This window comes from Geotrypetes seraphini, chromosome 1 (assembly GCF_902459505.1).
Source record: "Geotrypetes seraphini chromosome 1, aGeoSer1.1, whole genome shotgun sequence".
Classification (NCBI taxonomy): Eukaryota; Metazoa; Chordata; class Amphibia; order Gymnophiona; family Dermophiidae; genus Geotrypetes; species Geotrypetes seraphini.
The window spans coordinates 169,399,100-169,411,535 of NC_047084.1; the positions used below are offsets into that span (position 1 = coordinate 169,399,100).

Genomic DNA, 12,436 nt, shown 5'->3' on the forward strand with positions numbered 1-12,436 from the left:
AAGAACCACCTGTCGCTAAATCTGTACTTTGTTTGTTCATTCAATCTGTAACTTTGTTTATTCACTCAATCTGTAACATTTCTAATCATTGTAAACCGCATAGAATTTCACGGTCCTGCGGTATATAAACTGTTATTATTATTATTATTATAACGTTAAGAATAGCCTTACTGGATCAGACCAATGGTCAATCTAGCCCAGTAGCCCCGTCAACCATGAAAAAATTTTCAGCTGAATTTCTATTGGTTTGAGACCTAGAGACTGTCAAATGTAGGTCATTCTCAGAGTACTGTGCTCTGTGTAACACAAAATGTGATCCTTGTCCAGCCACTACAGCCAAACAAAGCCTCCAAGATAATTGAAAATTTGTGGATTAATGCAACCCCTGGCACTAACTTCATGTGCAAAGTTTGGAATGTAACATTTAGTTTATATCCCCTTTTATGCGCCAGCAAAGTAGGCAAACAAATGTTATAAAAGAAATTTAATGCCTACTTTGACTCCTCATTGCTCCTGACCTGTATTTTGATTCAAGTCATAACTGTACCAGAAGTCATGGCACATAACATGCACAGAGGATTTGCAGCCAGTTGGAAGCAAAGCTATAATTATACAAAGAAATGATTAGTGCTTTATACAAATTTTGGCCATTTTGTGGGTGCAAATATCTCAACTGTACTTCATCTAATTTTTTATATCACTCGAAAGAGTGTCTTTTTTTGCTACAAAAGCCATTCTGTTTCATATTTGACCTGGCCAGAAGTTAGGTCTCAAACGCCTGTATTAGTCACATGCACATACAAGTAGTGGTATAAAAAGAGCATCTTTGACATCCTATTGTGTAATATGCAAATGAGTTAGGGGTGCGAGATTGCATGATGCAGCTAAGTTTGTTGGACTTGCCATGCTAACTCAAGTTATGACATCCGCTGCTTTCACATACTCTTGTAAATGGTCCATCAAAATGGACATTTCAGTTGGTTTTTGCTCCAGCTAAAAGGCAATTACGCTACTTCAGCTATGCCCCCAATCCAAGTCAGGAGCAGACAGTGCAGGTGACAAAGCACTGAACCAATGATCACAGAAATGTGAATATAGTTAATACGGGAAAGCACTGTATCATGCAAATGTGCCGATAAATTTTCTGCCTGTGTTGCATTGGCTTTAAGTAAATGAATTTGCATGGTGTTTTCTATTCATATTTTAGCCCTCTGTTTTTATTTACCGTTGCCTGACTTTTCCATGCTGCCAGTTAGTCCTCATTTCTTACCAGTTTTTTCTTTTCTTCCTTTAAAGCCCTGATGATATTGGCACATGCTGGTATATCCTTCTGTCTGGTTCAGTATTCATCAAGGAGTCCATGTTTCTACCGAGGAGCAGGTATGTTTCCTATTATTGTACCTACATGGTAAGGGTTTTTAATAACGTTTAAAGTTGCATTTTTTTTTTTTGCTACCATTACTGGAATAAGTTAATATCTTCCAACGTTTTCATTACTGTAGTTTCTTTGTAGCAGAGAACTGTCACTCTGATGCCACATTTATTTGTGTCCCCATGGCTAACTTCATACCCTCGAGCAAGTCATTTAACACACTATTTTCATAATGAAATTGTAAATTTGAGGGGTCAGGGAAGTAATAACAATGTAAATTTCTCCTATGGCACACGGCATACTGATGAATCTATATAGAAGGTATTAATAATAATATATATATTATCGCAACTGTTCCAATAATGTAATTTCAGAGTGTAGCAGGCTAGATTGCCAGTGAAAGCCATCTTCTAGAATCAAGCCTTTTGTGGTTCCAGTAGATAACTTTAATAGCCTTCTGTCACATGGACTGTTTAATCCCCTTTTTCCAGTCAGCCACTGAAAAGCACAGTGAAATTTTAAGAGGAAGCAAGATGATGATAGGATGATCTGGAAGGTTCTTTAAGTTTTAAAAAATCAGAGTTAATAAACACTGGTTTTGTTTTCTAAATGCAATGATATCAATGCTATAAAAGGCTCCTCCCCCCTCCACAAAAAAAAGGTGACACATTTTAAAGAGACAATTTGAGATCTCAACATTTGGAGACAATACTAATTAATGGGAAGTTGTTTTTATATTAGTGGAGGTTTGCTAATGTTTGGAATAAATGCTAAAGACTTGTTTTTATCTATTACTAAATACAGGGTAGACTATTAAAAAAGCTTTGTGGGTCTTGATTTTTAAAGCAGGTTATGCATTTACTAGCAGATAGTGAATGTGTAGTTTTAAAGTTTATAGTGAGTAAAGAAGGATACTTCCTATCTAGGTAGTTTTGGCAATTAAATCAGCAGATAGGCAACAATTATAATGATTTCTGCTTTATTTTTATATAAATCTTACTTTCATGCTGTATTTTATTGTAGTATTATTGTTATTATTATTATTGGATTTATGTTGTGTGTGTTATATGTGTTCACTGATTTTATCAGTGCTCAATTGCATGAGTGAAATGGAAGTATCTATAAAATGTGCAAATGTCCACCTAAATTTAGGGGAAAATGCTTGAGTACCTGAATAAATTAATGTAAACTGTTCTGAGCTTCCTTGGGAGCACGGAATAGAAAAATCAAATAAATACACGAATAAAGAATAGTATTTGGTTATTTAGTTACTTAAATGACCAGGAAGATGATTCTCAAAAACCTGAGTTAAAAAGCAATAGTCTGATTGGCCCAGGGTGTTTAAAGCCCCTCCCATAGGAGGGCCATAGGCGGGACCTTAAACACTCTGGGCCAATCAGAGCCTCAGGCCCCTCCCCGGATGCATCGGAAAGGGTCGTAAGTCTCTGATTGGCCTGGACACCCCATAGGCAGGGCCTTAGGCATCCAGGCCAATCAGAGCCTTAGGACCCTTCTGATTGACCCAGGGTATTTAAAGCCCCTCCCATAGGAGGGCCATAGGTGGGGCCTTAAACACTCTGAGCCAATCAGTGTCTCAAGCCCCTCCCCATGATGCACCGGGGAGGGAAATTACCATTTTAGATGATGGAGCAGCAGTAGCTGCTGGGAAGATGAGGTCCACATCCCTCCGGTTCAGCTCTTAAGGTAAGGGGGAGGGGGGGTCCAGGATCCAGTCACGGCAAGTAGTTTACTGCAGTAGGAGAGACATCTCTCCTGCTACCGGGAGGGGGGGGGAGGGGGGGGGAGGGGGGTGTTGCGCTCATGGCCGGATTTTTTTAAACTTTAGTCTGCAGGCAGGAGAGAGTGGGCATCTCTCCTGCTGCAGTGGGGTCACGGCCGGGTCGAGGGGGGGGGGTCGCAGCCGGGATTTTAGGCAAGGAGATCTCTCCGCTGCATCACAACACAGGGGCTTTCTAGTAGTCTCTGACACTGACCGGCACCCCTGGCCACTCGCTTTTTTTTGTAGGTAAAAGCCGATGTCGCTTTTAGAAAATGGCTCAGCAATTTTTAAAAATCCACCTGAGGGCTCATTTCAATGTTGAAGAACCCATTTGCTAGAATCCAGAGGGAGATAATCCCTTTTGATAATCCATCGCTAAACTGCTAGAAAACAGTTTAACGATGGCGTTAAAGCTTTGAGAATCTAGCCCTAGATATTTATATACAAAGGAATCATTTTGGGGAAGAGGAAGTGCAAAACAAACAACTCCCCCCCCCCCCAGAAAACAAACAAACCTATCCCTTTAGGAATGAAATGCAACTGGCAATTCAATGCATTATCTGTTTAATTTAGGCCTTCCTCCAGTGGCTTCACCAGTTAGATATATATTCAGCAACATTAGTTTAGTGGCTAGTACTGCTGAATATACAGTATGTACAAAATTAAGCGCCGGAGCTTACTTTATACAGCAGCCTCCTCAACTGAATAGTGATACCTATTAGAGAGTTGTATGGGGACAAAAATGTTATCCAGCCCCAATGGAATCTAACCCTTGCCTGCTAAGATCTCTTCCATCCCCACCTATTCGAATATAAACCGAGATGTTTATCCTCTTTCTTCCTCCTCCTCTCAACCCCAGATGACCACCAGGGCTGTGCGCTGCCATACACTACCCCCGCTCCACCCCCAATGAAAACCAGCACTGCTATCTAGTATATAGGCCCCTTCCCGAAGAATACTGGCACTATACTGCATATCCACCCCCTCCAGCCAGCAGCTTACCAGTTAGGGTTCATAGACAATGGCGCGCCTGGACAATTGAGCGCAGCGCGGAGGCGCGCGCCGCTCAAAATTACTGTTTTTAGGGGCTCCGACGGGGGGTTTTGTTGGGGAACCCCCCCCACTTTACTTAATAGACATTGCGCCGGCGTTATGGGGGGTTTGGGGGGTTGTAACCCTCCACATTTTACTGTAAACTTAACTTTTTCCCTAAAAACAGGGAAAAAGTGAAGTTTTCAGTAAAATGTGGGGGGTTACAGCCCCCCACAATGCCCCCACAACGCGGCGCGATGTCTATTAAGTAAAGTGGGGGGGTTCCCCCCCACGCCCCCCCGTCGGAGCCCTAAAAACAGTAATTTTGAGCGGCGTGCCCCTCCGCGCTGCGCTCAATTGTCTGGGCGCGCCTTTGTCCTGGCGCGCTTTTGACCTGACACCCCAGTTAGTGCAGAAGAAAACTACTGCTGTGATGTTGATGAAAGCCGCAACCGCCAACGCTGTATGCAGATTCAGTGCGGGGCCTTGCACAAGGCCTGCCTACTCCTGCTCCCCCTCTGAGAATCTCAGAGAATGTGGAAGCAGGTAGGCCTTGAGCATGTGCAGATGGTGGTTGTGGCTTTCTTCAGCGTCGCAGCAGCAACTTTCTTCTGCACCAACCGGTAAGCTGCCAGCTGGAGAGGGGGTGGATATGCAGGATACCAGTGCTGGTTTTCATCGGGGAGGGGCCATTACCAACTGATAAGTGCTCTTTTCCAGTGATCTTATAAATTGGGGCTGTGTGAGCACTAGAAAAGGTTTGCTTCTTTTAAAGAATCTGACTTTTCTCATAAGTTTCTTTAACTATGAGTCAACAGGTCTGTGATGTACGAAAGGTTTGACCCATTCTTTTAATGGAAACATTTTATTGTGTTTAAAAGTCACTGAGACAAAAAAGAGAGAACTATTGCTGTATTGTACTGTCTGTTCTTGATTTATGATTTAAATCTCTATTTAAATTGGAAAAAAAAGAAAAGAAAACTGAGAGAGGGATTGAGAAACTAGCTAGTACTCAGTCATGGAAAGTAAAGAAGATTATTCAGACTAGCCTACAGTGTTTTGCTGGACGATTTTGTGCTTTGGGCCTTACCTGAAGAATAGACTTGAATAAATTGAATTTTTACGTTAATAAAAATATTTAAAGTTTAAAACAATTGTGTTAAAGCTTACGGCAAGGATGTCTAGTCTTTGTAGACTTTCTCACCAGTCGGCCTTTTTTCAGGGGAGGGAAGGAAGATCACCTCAGTTTATATTCGGATTGGTTTATATTTGAGTGTGTGGTGCAGTGATTAGAGTCACAGCCTCAGCACCCTGAGGTTGTGGGTTTAAATCCCACACTGCTCCTTGTGACGTTGGGCAAGTCACTTAATCGCCCGTTGCCAGGACAGATAGGGAAAATGCTTGAGTACCTGAATGTACACCACTTAGATTATAAATACTAAAATAATAAATAAATAAATATATACAGTATTTACTTGCCCACCCCTCTGTTTCCTCCCAATCCCAACAGTCTCCTGTGTTTTTTGGATGGTATTCATTGTTCAACTAATGAGTATTCCAAACCTCAGTCTTGAGTTCGAGCTGCCCCCGAGGGAATCCTATGGCAATTTATTCCATCCCCATGGGAATCCTGTGGCAACTTCTTCCATATCTGTGAGATTCTCACAGTCCCAATTCCTGTCCAGCTCCCTAATCTCTACTTATTTAGGGTTTTTTTTTCATACTGAAGCAGAAAAATAGCTTTGTATTTTTTTTGTAACCTTCTTTCCCATAAACATGCACAACAGAAAACAATTTACATTTCTGGTCCCTGAAAGAAAAACTATTAAAACCTTTGTGTGCTTTGTTGTTAAAAAGATACTAATATTTGTCTTAATTTTTGTATAATTTAATTGAATCTACTGTTTGAAAGTGTAACCATTGCAATGGTAGGGAACTTTTATAGCCCTAGGTAAGAAATCCTCAATAACTAGTATCATTACAATAGGCTAATCTTTTTGCTGATGAAAGGTAAGGCTGCATGTCTGAGAGCTTGCATATCTAAGTACATATTAGCCTTATGCAGTAAATGTATCATTTCTTATCAGTCTACTTGGTTTTCTATAATTATGTTTGGTGGAAGACTAGCAGTTTTGAGGGCATGTGTAGCTGGGATGCCTTTGCTTCACCCTTACCACTAATTTAAATTCCTCTAGTGACCAAAGAAATGTTCAGGTATGGTCCAGATGTAAACAGGAATGCAGTTTTGGTTACAGATTTTGCAAAGGTGTCTATATCATATCATATCAGTTTCTTCTGCCTTAATTTCCTCTTGACTCTTCCTTATAATTCTGCTATAAAGGCTCAGACCTTATCTCTATAAAGTGGACCTTAATTTGTTATCTGATGCTAAGGTGCTGAAGCCTAAATATAAATACTCTCCTGTGGCCTGAAGAGCTCCACGTACTCTAAGGCTGCTCATTTGTAGAAAATTTAGATATCTACGTGACTGGTGGACATGTGATCAGAGAGACTGTTTAGACAGTCCCCTTTCATCTAACTTTCTGTAAATACATTTGCCATTTATTGCAGAGTAAGGAATTATTGTAGACACACCCTTTATTTCTTTTGACTTTCTTCTTTTGCACCCTTCATCCTATCTGTTCTTACCTTTAGGAAGCAGGTAAAGTATGTATTTTATCAGGCATTTATTTAGTAATTGATTACTAGTGAAGTACAAATAATGATACAGTACTCTATATTTGTTTAGATGATTGATAATTGTACAGTAATGGTCTGGAGATTGAAATGTTTTTTAATAGAATCACGACCAAGACATTTCATTGTTTTTATTGTTTTATGTATGCTTATTGTACCCTGCCTAGAACTGTTTATTGTACCCTATGCCTAGAACTGCATACAATTGGATAACTTTAAGAGCCTTTTGTACTAAACCGCACTAGCGGTTTAGCGTGGGGAGCCGCGCTGAATGGCCTGTGCTGCTCCCTATGCTCATTGAGTTCCTGTAAGTGTCGGGAGCAGTGCGGGCCATTCAGCGCGGCTCCCTGCGCTAAAACCGCTAGCGCGGTTTAGTAAAAGAGGGGGTAAATTTCTATTGGACACAAAATTATTCAGTCACTTCCCTATTTCTAGGTCAGTTAAAAATGTGTTAAACACTGGATCCAGTTACAGACCCTTTGGTAACATAGTAACATAGTAGATGACGGCAGATAAAGACCCGAATGGTCCATCCAGACTGCCCAACCTGATTCAATTTAAATTTTTTTATTTTTTCTTCTTAGCTATTTCTGGGCAAGAATCCAAAGCTTTACCCTGTACTGTGCTTGGGTTCCAACTGCTGAAATCTCTGTTAAGACTTACTCCAGCCCATCTACACCCTCCCAGCCATTGAAGCCCTCCCCAGCCCATCCTCCACCAAACGGCCATATATAGACACAGACCGTGCAAGTCTGCCCAGTACTGACCTTAGTTCAATATTTAATCTTATTTTCTGATTCTAGATCCTTTGTGTTCATCCCACGCTTCTTTGAACTCAATCATAGTTTTACTCTCCACCACCTCTCTCGGGAGCGCATTCCAGGCATCCACCACCCTCTCCATAAAGTAGAATTTCCTAACATTGCCTTTGAATCAACCACCCCTCAACCTCAAATTATGTCCTCTGGTTTTACCATTTTCCTTTCTCTGAAAAAGATTTTGTTCTACGTTAATACCCTTCAAGTATTTGAATGTCTGAATCATATCTCCCCTGTCTCTCCTTTCCCCTAAGGTATACATATTCAGGGATTCCAGTCTCTCCTCATAAGTCTTCTGGTGCAAGCCTCCTATCATTTTCGTCGCCCTCCTCTGAACCGCCTCAAGTCTTCTTGCGTCCTTCACCAGATACGGTCTCCAAAATTGAACACAATACTTCAAGTGGGGCCTTACCAATGACCTGTACAGGGGCATCAACACTTTCTTCCTTCTACTGACTACGCCTCTCTTTATACAGCCCAGCATCCTTCTGGCAGCAGCCACTGCCTTGTCACATTGTTTTTTTCACCTTTAGATCTTCGGACACTATCACCCCAAGGTCCCTCTCCCCGTCTGTGCATATCAGCTTCTCTCCTCCCAGCATATACAGTTCCTTCCTATTATTAATCCCCAAATGCATTACTCTGCATTTCTTTGCATTGAATTTTAGTTGCCAGGCATTAGACCATTCCTCTAACTTTTGCAGATCCTTTTTCATATTTTCCACTCCCTCTTCGGTGTCTACTCTGTTACAAATCTTGGTATCATCTGCAAAAAGGCACACTTTTCCTTCTAACCCTTCAGCAATGTCACTCACAAACATATTGAACAGGATTGGCCTGAGGGACTCCACTACTCATCTTTCCTTCCTTCGAGCGACTTCCATTAACCACCACCCTCTGGCGTCTGTCCGACAGCCAGTTTCTGACCCAGTTCACCACTTTGGGTCCTAACTTCAGCCCTTCAAGTTTGTTCAACAGCCTCCTATGAGGAACTTTATCAAAGGCTTTGCTGAAATCCAAGTAAATTACATCTAGCATATGTCCTCAATCCAGCTCTCTGGTCACCCAATCAAAAAATTCAATCAGGTTCGTTTGGCACGATTTACCTTTTGTAAAGCCATGTTGCCTCGGATCCTGTAACCCATTAGATTCAAGGAAGTACACTATCCTTTCTTTCAGCAAAACTTCCATCATTTTTCCAACAACTGAAGTGAGGCTCACCGGCCTGTAGTTTCCTGCTTCATCCCTGTGACCACTTTTATGAATAGGGACCACATCATTCACTCTTTACCATTCATCAGTACTGCTCAGTGCATCCTATATTTTTATTTGGTCAAAATCCACAAAAGGATATTGTTCCGTGTTCTATGACTTTTAAATTTTCTCAGGAGCCTCTAATGAGGGACTTCGTTAAACATTTTTTGAAAATCTTGAAACACTGAATCAGTTGGCTCCCCATTAGCTGCATGTTTATTCCTGACTTCTAAAGTATGTAGCAGATTTGTAAGACAAATTTCCCTTGAATCTGTCCCATTAAGAGTATCTGTCTACGTATTTTTTAAATTATTATTGAAATAAGAAAAATAGCAAAACTTGTACAGAAATATGATTCAGCTTTAAAGAGTTTTGTTGAAGTTGCTTTGATTTATATGCTGTCAATTACAATTACCTAGGATTTAAGATTTAAAGTTAAAGATTTACATAGTGTTGTGAGCAGACTTCATAATTGCATTCAGCGCCCGTAATTAAAGGTAGTAATTTCCTCCTCCCTACTTTTAGGTATTTAATGTTTTCAAAGAAAAATAATAATGTTGGCTCTGTCTTTTGGTGGTAATTTAAAATTCTGTGGAGGGACTAATTGCAAATGGTGACCTAATTCGGCTTCCACAGCAGAAATGGAATTTGTGAGGTATATAAATTGTAACACTATGCAAAGAATAATTATTATAACTTCTCCTGCAAGATTACATTCTCCTGTGAACAGTAGCTCAAATTGGCATTTCAAGGTAAAGTATAAATTTATTTCTGCAGAAGACCATGTTGCCTCCCTCTATTCTTATTAAGAAGCTCTTGTCTAAGGACTTACTTTGTAAGTTATAATAGAATCTTTAATTTTTCAGCCGTTTTGCCTCCAGCTTTAAACATACTGTAAAATGTAAACTTCTGATGATTTTCAGATGATACCCCAGCTGGAGCTGACAGTTTGCTTTTTAACTTAATTGTCCTGTTTACTTTTAATTTTGGGGAGTATTGTTTTGGGACTAAAGCTCAAAATCTTGCTACCACACTTGAGTCCCAGCCTGAAGGCTGGTAATCACTCCCTAGGTGCACATTTGTTTTTACGGTTTTGGACAAGAGAAGGATGATGCTAGCAGAACAGTTTTCCTCTGTCCCAAATTAATTTAAGCTAGTACTTCTTGCTTTTGAAGCATCTCCTGGAACATGTTCTGACATCCTTGCAAGATGACTTTTCATCTTTATAACTGCTTCCCCCACTCCCCCAGAATGGAAGAATCCTTAGTAAATTAAGCCCATCGTGTGAGCACCAGGGTTCAGGGTAGAATAAAATGAAAACAATTTCAGAGTTAATTTTTTATCAGTTAGTAGAAGGAACTAATATGATGTGAAGCACCTGCAGCTTTTTAGTTACTGAATTGTGACAGCTGATTGTCATTTGACCAGACAGGGATTACTACGTTAGTCCATGTTGTTCCTAAGCATTAACTGTTCTATCTGCTGAGAGTTATTTATTTGTGTTTCTATGTCAGGCAGCTTCCCCTGGCTCCATTGGACTTCCAGCTAAATTGGAACCTGCCCTGTGAGCACCTTTCTCCTGCTAACTGACGTTTCATCCATTTTTAACCCTCTCCTGTCTAGAAAAGTCATTACAGTGACAATCCTCAACTGAGGTTATAGACCAGTGGTCTCACACTCGCGGCCCGGGGGCCACATGCGGCCCATCAGGTACTGTTTTGCGACCCGCGGCCTATACTAGCACTGCCCGCTCTTTGCAGCATCCTCCGGCTTCCCTTCTGGCCTCCCGCTCTTACCTTCAGATAATTACCACATCCTGCAGAGAGGATTGCTTGTGCTGTAGCGATCCTTGCAGGCTGCTGTCGTTCCCTCTGCCACGATCCTGCCCCTGAAGTCAGAGGAGGGGTTGGACCGTGGCAGAGGGAACGTGCTGCGGAAGCCGATGGCAGCCTGCAAGGAACGCCACAGCACCAGTGATCCTCTCTGTAGGCTGCAGTAATTAGCTGAAACTAAGACCGGGAGGCCAGAGGGGAAGCTGAAGGATGCTGCAAAGAAGGGGGGGGGGGAGATTTTTAAACTATACAGTTTTACCTCATGCAAAATTGTCATTTCTTTAATATGGCATTATCTATTTTTTTTCTGCGGCCCTCCAAGTACCTACAAATCCAAAATGTGGCCCTGCAAAGGGTTTGAGTTTGAGACCACTGTTATAGACTGTATCTTCTTTTAGTATGTCTACACTGAACTGGCCATCTGATGTAGCAAAATGCCTTGGATTCCGTCTTAAGGGCTGTTTTTATATGTTCTCCACATTTTTAGCCATTGTGAACCTGAGAAACAGGAGCTAGAGTTGGAAATGAATTGAGGAGACATTTTATTGTAAAGAGGTAAAGGATCATGGATTTGATATACCACCTTTCTATGACACAACCAAAGCAGTTTACATTTATTATATGCAGGTACTTTCTCTATCCCTAGTGGACACACAGTCTTGTTATTGTACCCTGGGCAACAGAGTTATAAGGAGCTCAGGCTCTATTAGTCTTCTCCTCTTACAAGCCACTTTTCTGATGCTTTCTCTTCTAGCCTGCATTGGATTCCCAGTTTCCTTCTCACAGTTCCCAGCCTTCACATGCAACCTCCTGTAGTTGTGAAAAGAAATGAACAGTTTTCTTTTGTAGCAGTATGACATGAAATTGCCACTTTTCTTGTGCTGTTCATGCTTTACTGGTAGCTTGGCTCTTCAATAGATTTTAAAATGAGGCTGTGTTCAAAAGGATTCTTTACAGTCATTTCGATGACAGATTTTGCATTTCATTTTTAAAATGTACTTACTGCTGCTTGTATAGTTTTACTAAACCAAAAATAGTATCTCAAGTCAGGCAGGTCATTGAGTTTGACCTTGGGACGTGCATAAGATTCAGAAATTGCAAACTTCCTAATTTGCCTCTGTATTGTGAGAGAATGGTCACTAAATGAATGGAAGTTGATAAAGAGCAGCTGTTGCTGAGGTCAGGAACCTGGTATGCGGAAGCAATGCCCAAATGACATGTGCAGCTCAAAGCTTGCCAGAGGCATTTTGGTGTCTCCAGCAGGAAGTGAATGTCTTAAGGAATACTGGCCCTAGTTCTCCTTATACTGTGGTCTATAGGAATGTGATTTGGGGTTTGCAAATGAAGCACACACCAGTGTATAGCAGAGAAAATAAATTCCTCAGTAGCATCTCTGCTGGCCTTTGCACAGCAGTGAAGATGGAGCAGCTTTTGGAAACTGGAAAACATTCTAATACAGATATGTAAACTTCCATTTCTTTTATACATTAAAGCAAGCAGGTTCTCTGCCTGAAGTGGAGTAAACAGTGGGGGCTCTTATGCCTGGCAGACAGATTTCAAGCTGCACCCTGGATTTCTAGCAGGGTCGTCTTCTTTCAAGGCAGTGAAAACATGAAATTTAACTGACAGATCTTGTTAACTTGTGTACCTG

The 12,436-nt window shown here is 41.1% G+C and overlaps 1 protein-coding gene across 4 annotated transcripts in view; it reads left to right on the forward strand.

Moving 5' to 3' along the window:
* Positions 1 to 12,436, forward strand: part of RAPGEF2 (Rap guanine nucleotide exchange factor 2) — a 651,997-nt gene that overhangs the window by 268,286 nt on the left and 371,275 nt on the right. For all 4 annotated transcript variants that reach the window (XM_033941499.1, XM_033941509.1, XM_033941490.1 and 1 more), the window contains exon 4: positions 1,297 to 1,380. In XM_033941499.1, the coding sequence (XP_033797390.1) occupies positions 1,297 to 1,380 (84 nt within the window). The remainder of the gene's footprint in view (positions 1 to 1,296; positions 1,381 to 12,436) is intronic.